The sequence below is a fragment of the Crassostrea angulata genome, chromosome 4 (genome assembly GCF_025612915.1).
Source record: "Crassostrea angulata isolate pt1a10 chromosome 4, ASM2561291v2, whole genome shotgun sequence".
Classification (NCBI taxonomy): Eukaryota; Metazoa; Mollusca; class Bivalvia; order Ostreida; family Ostreidae; genus Magallana; species Magallana angulata.
In genome coordinates this window covers 9,706,410-9,721,996 of record NC_069114.1, presented here as the reverse complement: position 1 = coordinate 9,721,996, position 15,587 = coordinate 9,706,410, and the positions used below count along the sequence as shown (strand labels likewise).

General features: G+C 34.2%; 1 protein-coding gene across 1 annotated transcript; it reads right to left on the bottom strand.

Moving 5' to 3' along the window:
* Positions 1-9,355: 9,355 nt before the first annotated feature.
* On the bottom strand, positions 9,356-10,855 carry LOC128179999 (complement C1q-like protein 3). The gene is made up of 2 exons (XM_052847732.1): positions 10,666-10,855; positions 9,356-9,765 (listed from the first exon to the last, which is right to left on the bottom strand). The coding sequence occupies exons 1-2, from the start codon at positions 10,853-10,855 to the stop codon at positions 9,356-9,358; spliced, it is 600 nt and encodes a 199-aa protein (XP_052703692.1).
* Positions 10,856-15,587: the final 4,732 nt, after the last annotated feature.

Here is a 15,587-nt window from a genome sequence, read left to right as displayed (position 1 = left end):
TTCTTCTTTTTCGACGTCAGATTGTAAGTTTCTGACAATGGTGTTTATTTCTCTGCCAAAGCATTCCTCGTTTGTTGTAAGCTGTTATCAATTTTTTAGAGTTTTTACTCAGATCGACTTTCTGAACTTGGAGGTTGGATGCAATCTCTTGATATTGAGGATAAATTAATTCTTCTAATTCTTTCAACTCTCTCTTTAAAGCTTCATTTTTACTTTCAAAAACTTTTAAAATGTCTACTTGTTCATGTCCTGAATGTTCTTCAGATATACATTGTTCACAGATAGGAACATCACACTGTTCACAATGAAGTTCACATTGTTTTGTTGAATGGCTTCTACACTTAGGATAATATAGATTGGTATTGATTTGTTTTAGTGGTACCTCATGATGAATTTTATTATGATTTTCTGCACAGTTTTTACACTTGTATGAATGACAAATCTCACAGTACACGAGGTTTTCAAGAGTTTGACACCTGGTGCAGCGTACAACATCCTAGGCGCTGTTCAGGGGGTCCATGGCTTGATTTAGTAGTCAAAAGTAATCTGAAATAAAATGCAGTACATTTTGTAACCGATCTAGTTTTGGCCCACATACAATCGCTCGATCCAATGAAAATTATCACTCATGCGGTGCAGAGACTGCAGAAGGGTCAAGCCTCCTTGCAATCAATGATAGAAGGTAAACTTGACAAATTTCGTAATTATTCTATGGCCAATATCGACGAAAAATTCAAAGCGATGAGAAGTGACATTGACCTTGAACTTGCCATGCATACAAAAGATATAGAAACCTTGTCACAGTCTGTTGATTCTCTGTTACGCCGCGTAGAGAAAGTCGAACACTCTTACACATCTGACCAAGCATTGCGCTCATCTGATCACGTCAACAACCCTTTAGATGACCGAAATCTTACGCTTATTGCAACAAACTTGAAATTCGACAAAGATGAAGACATGCTACAAATTGCTTGCGATTTATATAGCAACCTTGACGAAAATGCAAACGTATTAGCCGCTACCCGTCTTAGAAGCAGGGTGCAAGGAAAACCGGGTCTAGGTAAGATAGCGGTATCCTCGTTGAATGAAAAGAAATCTATTTTGTACGGGAAGCGTAAACATCGGGAGGTCGATGCTTACAAATCGGTGTTTATCCGTTCAAGTAAATCGCATACAGAGAGGCTCATTGAACTGAACGCACGTACTCTGCTCAACGAAATACCTAACGGCAACCATTTCCGTATAACTTCCAACGGTCGAATTGTTAAGAAAAGACCAGAATCTGATCGAGAGCAATCCGAATCTTACTAGGAAAATTGCCGACCCATTGACACTCTACGAATTGGTCATTTAAATGTATGTGGATGGACTAGTAGTAATCATGCATTGCGATCAGCAATAATAAATCATTTGCATTGTGATATTATTAGTATCAATGAAACACATCTACTTAATATGGATGAAATTAACTTGAATGAGTTTGGTTATAGGTGGATTGGCTCAAATCGTAAACAGACTCACGTCCAAGCCCCTAAAGGTTCAGGTGGAGTTGGACTTTTAAATGCGATCAATACAACTCATATAACGTTAAAGTCATTGATCACGCGTACGAGGAAATTATGTGTGTCCATTTTGTCAACAAATTTTCTGACTTTAATTCTATTGTGTATTCATTGTATCTGCCTCCGGAAAATTCGCCATGGGGGCGCGATGCCACTGCATTTTTCTTCCATTTACTTACCCAGGTTTATCTACATTGTGAAACTGACGCTCTCATCTTATACGGGGATCTGAACTCACGAATTGGTTCTATTCAGGAAAACAATGACTGCTTCGATAACATACAACATCGGACGTCGATTGACAAAACTTGTAACCAACACGGTAAATCATTCTTAGAATTTCTAAATGATAGTCGTTGTTGCATTCTGAACGGACGTTTCGGAAAAGAGTCGGAATATACGTTTTACTCAACTCGAGGTCATTCGGTTGTAGACTACATCTCTCTACCTCTAGACAACTTTACACTGTGTCAGAATTTTCAAATCACAAAATGCACTGATCTTATCAAAAGATACAACCTTTACCACCATTTGGGAGAAAGGAGTAAAATTCCAGACCACAATGTACTAACCTTTGACCTCAAAGTATACTCACAATTACAGACGGTCAATCAATACGACAATCAAAGTAAAAAACGCTTCAATTTCCGGCAAATTCCTGCTGACTTTTTAAGTTCTCATGCCACCATTACTGCAAATAATAGTACCATTGCACGTATCGAGAGGTTCCGCGAAACTCAAAACCAGATCGACGACTTGTATAAGGAGTTCCGAGATGCTATGTTCCGTGAGATGTCCGAGAAAATCCCCACATACGATTGGTCTGCACGTACTAGGAAACGCCTGAGGCCGCATAAACCGTATTGGAACGAGGAACTCACTGAACTATGGAGGCATATGCGCGAAATGGAAAAAAAGTTTCTAAAATGTGACCCCAAAAGGCGCCTCAAACGAATACAGAAACAATTTTACAAAGAGTCACAAAACTCCCTGGACAAACGAATTCGATTCTATGAAAGAAAACACAAGCTAGATCTGGCGTAAAACATAGACTCAGTGCGCGATAATGACCCGAAACAGTTCTGGGATCAAATAAAAAAGATCAGCCCCCAACGCAAATTTAAATTCCCAACCGAGTGCTACAATGATGCTGGAGAGGTTACCTCAAACAGCGACACGCTGAAACACACATGGAAAAGAGACTTTAGTCTACTATACAACCCCGCAATTAACGATGCTTTTGATGCAGATTTTAAAGCGCACACTCTGACACACAAGCAACACTTGGAGCGTAATATGCTTGACCCTTGTATTTATCAAACGTCTCACTAAATTACCAGATTACCGAAGAGGAAATCAGGAAGGTTGTAACGAAGACCAAAGCTGGGAAATCGTGTGAGATAGACGAACTTCCATATGAGGTACTTGAGTTTGATCGTATTATAAAAGTTTTACACCAGATGTTTATGCTGTTCTTTAAGAGCGGGATAATACCTTCAATATGGCGCAAAGCTATAATTTGCCCGATACTGAAAGACTCGTCATCTGACCCACCTCTTCCTTTAAATTACCGTGGAATAAGCCTCCTCTCCGTCGTCGCTAAAATTTACAGTTCTGTTTTAAACAATAGGCTCGTCACCTACCAAGACGACAACAACCTACTAGTTGATGAACAAAACGGATTTCGGAGCGAAAGATCATGTTTGGATCACGTGTTTACTTTGAACAGCATAGTTAAAAATAGAAACTCCACATTTGTTACCTTTATAGATTTACAAAAGGCATTCGATATGGTTGACAGAGAGTTGATGGAATTTTGTTTACTTAAAAACGGAGTGGATGGACAATTTTACCAAGCGTTAAAAGCTCTGTATTGTGATACCGAATCATGTGTACGCCTGGGTGATCATTACACAGACTGGTTTCTATGTAGATCGGGTGTTCGACAAGGAGACAATCTCTCCCCAACACTTTTTTGCCTTTTTTATTAACGACCTCGCCATGCAACTGAAACATCATAGTAGTGGGATTCAAATTGGCCCCAATAAACTTAACGTCCTTCTGTATGCAGACGATATTGCATTAATTGCAGAAAACGAGGGTGACATGGATGCAATGCTCGATTTTGTGTTTGGCTGGTGTAGGAAATGGCGGCTACGGATAAACTCTCTCAAATCTAAAGTAATACATTTTCGTAAGCGTCAGGGAAAGAGAAGTGATCATGTATTTTGCATTGGGGGGGGGATGTCTTGACTATACAACATCCTATAAATATCTTGGTGTTCTATTTGATGAATTTGCTACATTTAAAAATAATACAGAAAACCTCGCAAAATCCGGAGGACGTGCATTAGGAGGTCTTATTTCGAAAATACATTCAAACAAATCGATTGTATTTTACACTTACGAAAAGATGTTTCTAAGCGCCAATTGTTGACTACTGCAGTGGAGTGTGGGGGCACACAAAACATTACAACATCGAATCCATGCAGCTACGGGCGCTGCGATACTTTCTAGGGGTGCACTGGTTTACTCCGATTTTAGCTATTCAAGGAGATAATGGCTGGTTTCCTTCATTCTATCGCCATCAACTTAACATGCTACGATTGTGGAACCATCTTGTTACTATGAGTGACGACATACTTACAAAATTAGTTTTCATGTGGGACTTAGAAAAATCAAATAACCAAAACTGGTCACATCATGTTAAACTTTTATTACAATCTATCGATATGTCAACATGTTTTTTTAAATCGGGAGGTGTGTAACTTGAACTTAGCCGAGATCAAACTTCAACAGAAATTTGTGAATGACTGGGACAATGAAATACAAAGTGTTTCAAAACTCAGAACTTACAGGTCTTTCAAAATTGATTTTAATTTAAAAATGAATACGTTACAATGGACATACCAAAACCTCATAAATCTATATTAGCACAATTTAGGTGTGGTGTTCTTCCTATCAGAATAGAAACAGGGCGATTTAGGGGGAGGAAGTAAACGATAGGTTATGTATTATATGTTCTGTAGAAGCAATAGAAGACGAATTTCATTTTTTATTACATTGTACATCTTATTCAAAACTTAGAACCGAATTCTTTACTAGTATTGGCTTTAATAATCGATCACTAAACATGTCAGACTCAGACTGCACTGGTTTTCTCTTATCTAGCTTTCCTAGACAAACTGCAAAATTTATATATTCACCTTTTATGTGCAGAAAATCTATCCGGTATAAAAATAACAATGCGTAAGCTTATTATTTCTATATTCAGGTTTATAAAGTGACATATAGGTCCGATGGGCCGGGTGTTTATTCATTAAGGTATTATATCATATACATGTATCTTTATTTGTTTATAAAACACATGTCGATATAATAAATCATTTACTTACTTACATCATAATTCTTTGAGAAGTGTTCATTTGGGTACACAATATCATTGCTATTAATTTTAATCGTTTTAAACTCATATTTGAAAAATAATATTTCACAATATTTTTTATTTCAGTCTTAAATTTACATTCGGGTTTTTTTTTTCATGTTTTAACAATTCTTTAACAATTTTTGTTCAACAGAAATTTAAATATAAAAATCACTGAAAAACTATGGGTATGGAAAAGGTACATATATTTTAAGATTTATATAGTATTCAATCGGCTGTCATGGGTAATCATGTTTCAGAATTGATTCTTTAAGGATCCATGAAATTACATTTTGGTGTACATTCCACCTTCAATCAAAAGCGATATAAACAATATTCTAGTAAATTATGCAGTATTTAATGTCGTTGCATTCACTTCATGATACTTTTGATAATAGAAACAATACTATTGTATGCCAAATTTTAGGTTATAAATTTATATTATCGTACAATGGTCACTAGACAAATTTTGTTGGGTTTCTTTTTAAAGACGTCATTGCAGGGGGGGGGGGGTAATAATAAAGAACAGTTTTATATAAACGTATCTATACACATTTTATGACTAAAGTGCCACAAAGATACCTGTTGAGCAATTTACTAAACGATCAAGTATACATCATAACTCAATTGTGAGAGGTTTTTTATAACCCTACAACATTGGACAATCCTACATGTACCAGCCGCTTTACAGTACTTATTGTAGGTTGTTTTACATTGTAGATTACGAGGTAAGTTTAATTACAGGAGTTAAACTGATACTTGTCAAACGCTACAGTAACATAACCAAGAACAAATAATTGAGGTCAGAGCTTGTTTTTCAGATTTTGATCAGGAATTTCAGTTTTGATCACCGTAAGCGTATTATATTTAAAATGAATAATTTTTGGTTGAAAATGATTTTACTATGAGTTGGCGTGGATTTGAAATAGCTTATATACTCAGCATTTCAGGGTAATGATCATATCATCTGGTTGAAAAGTTAAATTAGCACAGTATTTTCATCTCTAGATGTAAACGCATTTTATCTTCATATGAAATAAATAGACTGCATCTTGCAAAGTGTAAAACCAAGCAACCTACTCTTTCCTGTCTCGTTGTTGCAGCCCAGTTAACAATATTGCTATGAAAACCTGTTATCTTTTATTTAAACGTGAACAAAGATCCATTGCTGATAACTAGGACGGACCAATGATGTAGAGACTTTTTATCAGTTTAGAATTATGCAGCTGCCCTATCGGCAATAGACCGCAGGATATAATCACACTCAAAAATTCTTGGTCATCCTTTTTTTATCATTTCCATATAAATTGTTTACATGCAAATATAAGATTAACAAAATTGTCCAACAAATCCTAAATTATTATTCATAGATATTTAACAAATCAACTCTATTTGGCAACTCTCTAGTAGTTTTGATGCAATACAGCTAAAGTATAATATCTTATTGATTAAATATTTATGATGAACAAAAGTATATATTATAATAAATGTAAGATTATGTAAAACGTTTTTTTAAATATGAAACTAATTGTCCATTGGTCTGGTTCCCCCTATCATACATCCAGTCTTGCGACAAAAGTTGGAACATATATTAGGTAAAAACTTACCTCTACAAAAAAGTTCCGATGACAAAGATTTGCCTGTTGAGAAATAATTAAATATCAAGTAAAAAGTATAACTCTATCTTTCAACAGGCTACGCATTATCGCGAACCAAACATGGCGAGACTAATCATCTTTCCATTTGAGATCACGTGGTTGTGTTAAAGGGTGACGGTATTCTTTTTATTCAAATGAATGGTATCGATATCATCCCGAATGACAAAGCTCTGCTTCTCGTCAACTTTCGATACCTGATCATGATAAGTATTCATTGAACATTCATAATACGTTGACCGCCAGTTTCAGTTTCTTTGTAGAAACTGTAAAATCTGTAATTGGACAGAGACATTTGATACGTAAACTTTAAATAAACTAGTATGCAGGTTTTGGTGGTATGTTTCGTTAAATCAATAAATGAGGAATGACACGACTGCAACACCTTGCTATACGAACATAAACATTTTCAATAATTTCGGCTGCTCTGAGTGGAAAAAGTAAACAGTTCCTCAATAACAGGGTTTTTCTAATACAGAGGAAATTCCCGTTTTAGGGACTTGGTTAGAATAGCAGAGTTATTCTTTAACAGATGCTAAGTTTACTAATGATAACACTAAGACGGTCATCAAAGAGATATTTAAAGGTGCACGCTGCGACGTTGAGATTTTTAAACACTATTTTAAACCTTAATCTTTTTTGATATATTTCTTTATATGAGCTTACACCGGGCTGATTATGTCAATTTCTGTACTGACGTTCTTGAATACAAAAGAGCTCCATATAAAAAATGAAAATATTTAGTCTTTAAAGCAAAAATGTTTTAACCCGTTTTACCAATTTATGATTCATAGTCTTTAAAATTTAAAATATTTATTTATTGTAATCAAAATTTAAAATCAAATGTGCCTTTTTTATGTTAAAAGTATTAATTATGAACACATTGAATCAGTTTACTTTGTTTGCCATGAGTTATTTTGTCAAAGAAATGGTAATTCCACACTTTTATTTATTTGTAAACAAATATAAGACTCGAGCATTGCTTACAACGAATTCATACCTCTGTATCTCTCTCATAACTTGACTACGAACAGTTAAATTTTGATCATCCATTCAAAATGAGCATGTAAACCATTTTAATAATAAAAAATTGAAAGTAAAATTTTGTTCTAAAATTGTGTCTAGGTCTCTTTAATACCTCGTATTTCTATGCGTTTCTGTTCGTGTTTTTTTTAAGCTTAGTTCTCTCTCTCTCTCTCTCTCTCTCTCTCTCTCTCAACGTCTGAATAACATTTAATGAAACAAATTAGAAACATTAAAAGATATAGGAATTTACATCACTTATTTAAATAATTATATAATTTTTGCAAATTTCGGATAATCAGCTTACAAATTCACAGCGGCAATTTGAAACATACAGGTAGTTATATTTTATGGTTCAAAAATTTATTTCAATGAATTTATTTTCACTTTTATGTAGACAAAATTGATATTAGTTTTGTTTAAATTCCATTTCGCTTCGTTTCGATTTTTTTGTTTCGTTTCGATTGGTTTCGTTTCGTTTCGTTCGATTTCGTATCGTTCCGTTTCGATTTCGTTTTGCACTTTATAGGCGCCCTTATACTTGTATTGCTTCTATAAACCCTTTGGCTAAATTGACCAAATTTGGCACAAAGCATTATTTTTACAAAATTGTTACAATGACAAACAAAACAAGGGCAAAAAGGGAGATAATCACGTATCAGTGAAAAATGAGTGCGAGTCTTAAATATATTGTTCAGATAATTGCAGTAAATTTTGGTGTAAAAATACACACAGGGCAGTCCTGCAAGGCGAAATTGTTTGTTTACATATGTGCTTGAAAATCAAGCCCAAACTGTGTCATCCTCTCTTTAGAAACATTCATAAAATATCAAAAGACTTTGTATTATTACAAAAGTGGGTTAGCCAGACTTCTAATCTGCTGTTGTTCATATCATATAACCCCTGTTGCAATCTGTATAAAAATGATAGCGTGGAATTTGCTCTTGCTTCCATGCCGTCCATGTCTGTAAACCGTCGAGAAACATAATTATGACACTGTCAATACAACTCAATTCTTATAATCGTTTTTATATATTCGGTTATGTAACTTATTTCAGAGTATATTATCAATTATTTTACATGTTTAACAGAAAAATAATATAGATAGATGTTACTCTATGGTGTTTTACGAATCAGGGAGACTGTAATAAACTTTAATCAACGTAATTGTATTTGGAACACTATGAATTTATTTATTCATAAGATAATCGTTTTATTCGTGTTTTAAAATAATGATAACGGCGGATTTGGCTTCTTATTTCAATTTTTGTTTCAAGATATTTTGTTGTAATAGAACGTTAGAACCACAGTTGAAGATAATGATTCTTTTATATTGCTATGAGCTTTAAACCTGCGCTTCTTATTATTAATAAGCTTGATTAAATATTAAAACATGTGCATCAATTGTGAATGATATGGTAATGATCATCGTATGACGATTATCATATAATTTTGAAAAGTGAAACTATCACACAGTTATAAAAAAGTTACAAGTGTTAGCGAATCTATCCACTTTCATAATTCAATGTCTTGCATACATATTTATTTACTCCAAATTAATTTTTTATTTATTTAAGACCATGGCAACATGCTTTCATTATAACATGATTTTATGAGGTTAATTTCAAATAATAAGGAATAAGAATCTTATATCTGATATGATATATGTCTACATGCAACTTGATCCTTGGTCAATTCAAGAATGTTCCTGTAAATCCTGAGAACATTTTATGGTATATCGTACCGATGTTTGAAGCATTTTCAATTTTGACATGGTCCCCTGGTTTGAGCCGAACAATTACTGTCCTGCTTATTTGGATTAATGGGTTTCCATTGTATCCACTAGAAGACACGTGGAGTTTACCGACTACGTTTTTGTTGACTTTCAAATGTAACCAGATCCCAGGTTGGGATAAAGAGTCGACAACAAACATGTAGGTTCCCGCCACAGGACACGTGAACACTCCCGTTCTGTCGTTATATCCGTTCCCTTCATTTGTGAGTACTTCGTCATATTTCACCGATTGTCCAGCTCCAAGCTTGAGTTCCTTCGGTCTTAAGCTGACAGAAAAGCTGACTCGCCGCACTGTGGTGGAAGAATCTTAAGCAAAACACATAATTAAAGCTGACATGAATTCTTAAATACGCATTATTTCCCTTTCATCTCCGACTACCGCCATATTAGTTGTCGATTTCTATTGTCCTGCTCATCGCTACACACCCCCTATATAAGGCCGAGATCACTATTCATGCTTCACCGCATTTAGGAATTTCATACACCCGAAAAGACTTGTAAAAACGCGTTTTGAACAAAAATAATATGACATCCACTTCACTGCAGGCAAGATATACCCAAAATCCAGGCGCAGATACTTCAAAAATTCCTTGATAATTGTAGACCGTTTTCCTGTACGAATGTTATAACATTGCACATGCGCAAACCACACATTATGGCAGATCGAGCAATGTCAATTATCGCATGGATTTTACAAATTGGGCGGTTTTTTTAGGAACGGATGGAAACCTTGTTACTTTCTTGGATTTACTATCATTTAGCTACTGTGTTGGATGTAGTGTCGCCGGGGTTTTCAAGAAGATGCTGACGTTATGCACTCTATATGAACGACACACGTGTTCGATGTGCATGCGAAGTAAGGCAGTAGTGTCTGTGCAAAATAATACGGATACCTTGGACATCCTTTCAAAGAATAAATATAATTTCTATTTCATTGATTGTTGTTTTTTTTATTCTTATTACTTCATTTACTACAATGTGTAGTTCATGCATTTAGAAGTCCGTGCAACGCGAATGCCTCAATTGGAAAGCAACCGACCGTAACTTCTTAACCGGTATATATTCCCCAGTGGCAGTAGAGGAGCGATCGAAACTAATATGGCGACCAAATACTTTTACGAATTCATGTCAGCTTTAAAATCAGTTAAGATTTGATTTGGTTGATTTATGGAATGACTTTGCAATTAGATTTATTCTTTGACTTACAGTTATCCGAAGACAGTTGAATCAGTTGTTTTAGGGCTGAAGAATCCAGGATAACTATTTCCTTGGCGTTGTCGTAAATTAACGACTTCAACAAACCAACCTTTGTCCGTGTGTCTGTCTGGGACTTGTTTCCGGCGTAAGCTGCACCACGTAAACTGAACCACAACGCTAACAACAAATTCAGCAACATTTTCTTTGAATTTCTGAGTAAACATTGGATACAATTAAGCTTTCCTCTGTTGATTTATATAAGTACTGATACAACACCTGTCACACCTTATTATCATGCAATTACCACATTAACATCTCATACAGTATACCCTTAAACTGAAATAAAAAGGATCACACGCAGTTTCAAGGACTTTGAATATATTTCAAAAAATGACATTTTTAGTTTAATAACAACCATCTCATATATGTTTAATATCAAATGTATTCAGCTAAAATGATCAAATGCACGTCTATCTACAAATTTCATGAGTTTTTATTTGCATGCATCTTATATGGAATTGTTAAATAGACTGAATTACGCTGAATTTGATCGCGTGAACTATTGTTGTAATTAACATTGTCATTTGCTATAATTGTTATAATTTAATAATTTTACACTATTCATTTGCATGTCTTTCTCTTGTATTAAAAATAATATGTCATATACTTGTCTGTTCTGGACTCTGAATTAGAAATAAATGATCTGTATCTTTATTATAAGACTGAAATATTGATAAATTTGATAATACTTAATAATAATAATAATAATATGTTTGTTTTGTTTGAGACAGTTCAATTAGAAAAACATCTCGCCAAAACAAACATTTAATTATTTTAGCCAATTATGGGGCCCTCTAAAGGGATACAGGTAGAGTTTACCTGTGTACACCTGTATATTTTGATAAATTTTTAAAGCATAAATTCATCAAAATTAAAGCATGTTTCTATAAAGTAATTTTTTTTTCAAAGCACAAACAATAATGCAGTTTTTTGTTATTTTTTTATTCAAATAACAATGTATATGACAGACATGTTTATATAAATTTAATTTTTCAAAGCAAAACAAAAATCAGATTTGAGTCATTTTTTAAAACAAATAGTACTCTTTAGAAATATTATAAATAAGTATTTACATGTAACAAAGCACCAATATTTCAATTGTAACAACTTGGTAGCATGCATAATTGATAAATATTTTGAAATTGTATCATTTACACAAACAAAGTACTGCTCTTATTAATAGCACTATCAGTCACCGTCACTAGATCTTTATCCAAAATGTAATAGTTCAGATGCGGTGTCATTAGGTCGATGATGCCGTCTTGATATCTATTTCTAAGCATTTGTAGTTTCCTCTTAATTGTTGCATATTTCTTGGATAAAGGGCTTACGGCTCCTCCTGCTCTTCTCGAGAATTTGTTGGTGTTATGTGCGTCCTTGAAGATCTTGCTGACTGCGTAGATGTTGGGATGAGCGTGCTGAACCATCCTCTTCAATTTTCCATGCCAACCTTCTAAACTGTTCTTGGTACTTGTTCTACAAAGGTTTGTCACCATTACCTCACTGCTCTGTCACGTAACATGTGAACGTCTCTGTCAGGTCAGTTTCACCTCCGTCTTCCAGGGCTCAAAACAAGACGTCCTCAATGCTGTCTTTGGGAACAAGGGGGAGAACTGTAGCTCTTATCAATTTCCTCACGTTATCGTCTTCTTTGAAGAATTATGTTGTCCTGTCAGCTGTACCTAACTCCATACTGCTGGGTAAAGTGGAAAAAACATCCCTTGGTTGTGATGCAAGGAAACACTTCTCGGATAGAGTTGTGGACTGTGGTCTCAAAATCTGCTATGACACTGGACGGGGACAATTGGAGGCTAAGGTCGTTGAATTTGTCGTGTAGGAGTGTGAAGAATCTGATGTAAATCCGTTGACTGTTTCCGGGTATTAGTGCGTATACTACATGTGTCATCGGGTCATCAATCAAAATGAGGATGGTGAAAATCTGATTGAAAAGGCCGGGGATAGAGAGTGCAACATTAACTCTAATGTAATATTTAACAAAGTAATAAACAAGAAATAATATCAAAACAATTAAAAATGAACAAATTATTTCCATATAAACCCCCTTTCAATTATGGTCTTCTCACTGCCTTTACTGTAACTTCCTTCAGTTTCTGTAAACCAATGAAAAGATACAGGAATACTTGTTCTTTTCAATAAAAAAAAGTCCTGTTTTACAGAATCAATGTGTTGAAATTTTTTATGTTCTCAAATATAAAAACGTAAACCGTTGCTATACGTTTTATATCTTACCATATGTTTCTTGCTAAAGCAGCGGTTTATCTGCATTGCCGTTGACATCCAAAATAAGAACATGTTTTGCGGGCGGGTCTCTGCAGTATGCACAGGCTAAATTATCACATTCTTCAAATTCTGTGTAGTCACAAAGAGTATATTTATCATGCTCTCGTCCTTTTCTATTGACCTCCATCAGAATTGTCTCACTGGATATGAAATATGCAATGTAATTGCGGTTTTTAACGATTATTTTTTTTTTCGGAAATATCTGTGAGTAGCAAAAGCAGTACCCCTAACCTAGATATTGCAACAAAGTTAAACGTACGTATTTCTCTTGCTTTTAATATAAAAAAATTTGAATTATTTATATTTAGTTTCACTTAAAGAAATATTAAACTATAAACTGTTTTCTGACTGCGACTCGAATTTTCTAAGTTGTATGGACATAAAAGAGGCTCACGATGCATCAACAGATTTTGGAGAACCCAAAGAAGAAGAGAAGGATAACAAATTTAAAACAGACGTTTCATTAGAAGAGGTCAATTTAACGGGAGGAAATACGAATTAGGCGTGTTAGAGAACCTGGAAAAGGTTAACCAAAAGAGAAGTACGATGTAATACTTTGTCAAAAGTTACACTAACTTAAAAATAAATATGATTGTTTGAAGGTGAAATGTAATTCCGTGTACTTTTAGATAAGGAAGTCTACGCAGACATGTAGATAATTCACTTCATTCGAAAAGCCATTCAGTTTTCTTAAAATAATTATGTAAGATGTATGAAATTTTGCTTGGTTTTTTTTTTATAGAGAGTATGTCAATATGGAAGAATGTCCATCTTATAAGAGAGATAACGTCTGTAGAAAAAAGTCTCACTTTGTTTCGGATAACTTACAATTATTAAGGTATGTAGCAACATGGGAGGCGGAACTTGGCACCCATTTTATGCTGGTAGGCGACTTTTATTTTAATTCAAATATATTAAAGATGAATTTGAATTGGACAAACTGAACATCCTTGGAAGACGGTATAAAGAGTTGAAATAATTTACAGTTTCCGAGCTGTGCACTTCCTCTTCTTTGTTATTGGTAGAAAAAACATGATGTGAAAATTTACAATTATTTCATTGGTTGATATACTGTTCGGCACAAGGGAGATAATTTTCTGATGATCGTTTTTACGTACGACTTAACAATTTTCGTAGATTTCAAATCTTAAAAAGTGAGAAAACGAAAGAACAATAAAAATGGCTCTTAGTGAAATTCAGGCATTCATTTTTCTGATAACTAGTTGAAAGCAATATTCTGTAACATCTCTAGAAATAATTTGTTCTTTCCTCTTTGTTTTGATTATACAAATACCAATGAGATTTCATAAGGTATGGCTAATATCAGTAAACGAGTTTGTATATTAGAAACGATGAAACTAATATCAGTAAAACTGGATGATAATGAATGCAGTTGTATTAACTTTGATTTTACTACAGTGATACAACCATTCCTAAGCCCCTTTTTTACTTGGTACAGTCGATTTAAAATAAATAACACGCTGTAAATACTGTAATTTTCAATTTTAAGCAGTACGCTTAAAAGGCACATATTTTTTTTTAAAAAAGTTCGGCACGCTATTGCATGGAGAAGAAGGCGACATTCATATAAAAAATAATTAAATTGTCTTTGATATCTTATTGCTGTTAAGAGTTTGCTCTAAAGACGGTAAGCTTTTTTAAAAAGCTAAACTTGTATGATTACGTAACTCATCCCCAGCATGTGGCCGAGGATCGAGAGCCATCCAGCGTGGATTGGCTACCGAATTGCGGTGATGTAATACACAAGTACCTAATGTCATACAATGTATCGGACTCTAGGAACCACTATGCTTAACTATACATTTTGTGTTTTATTATGATTTACTTAATATTGTCTTCGATCCGACACGAACTACTAAGGTACTTAACATTTAACGTACAAGACTTACATGCGCAATGATTGGCGGTGGAATTAGTAAAGAATTATGGATTCTGTGGTCATTACAAATTCCTTCAACAGAGTTTAAAAATAATAAGTCCGTATAATGTTTGTGAACATGCTATGCTATGTACTGCAATATATTTGCATTTGACCGAGTTTAGAGCACAGATTGGTTAGTACATGTGTTTACCCACCGCATATTTAAAAAAAATTGCACGGAGACTTTAGACTCACTGAAATAATGGAATGTTTCTGAAGCTTAAAGCAAAATATATGCATATAGCCTATTGTACCATATGCAGCGTTCATTGGTTCACACATCCAATTTATGGATTTATGCCGAATTTTATCTGTATTTGATAACCCATTCAAAAAAATAATAAGTACATAGAATTGTTCACAATTTTAGTCGCAAATGCAACCCATGCTGATACTTTTGCAAAAAAAAAATCGGAAAAAATCCTGAAATAATTAATGAACATCTTCGAATGATAGTGAATTTCCGATAGAGATTTTATTTATCCTATTAATAATTTTAGATGAACCAAAATAATAATTATAATCTCACTTAGCTTACTAAAACATGGGTCTTTTAATAACATTTTCTAAACTACATAGAACTGATTTACTGCGTATCAGTGTAAAGAATCTGAGAGAGCTTGTGTCA

Bases quoted from the DNA above. Each gene is read 5' to 3' on its own strand.
- LOC128179999 (XM_052847732.1), bottom strand. From the start codon at position 10,855: ATGTTGCTGAATTTGTTGTTAGCGTTGTGGTTCAGTTTACGTGGTGCA. The intron at 9,766-10,665 runs GTAAGTCAAAGA...GTTTTGCTTAAG, and splicing joins TCAACTGTCTTCGGATAACT to ATTCTTCCACCACAGTGCGG.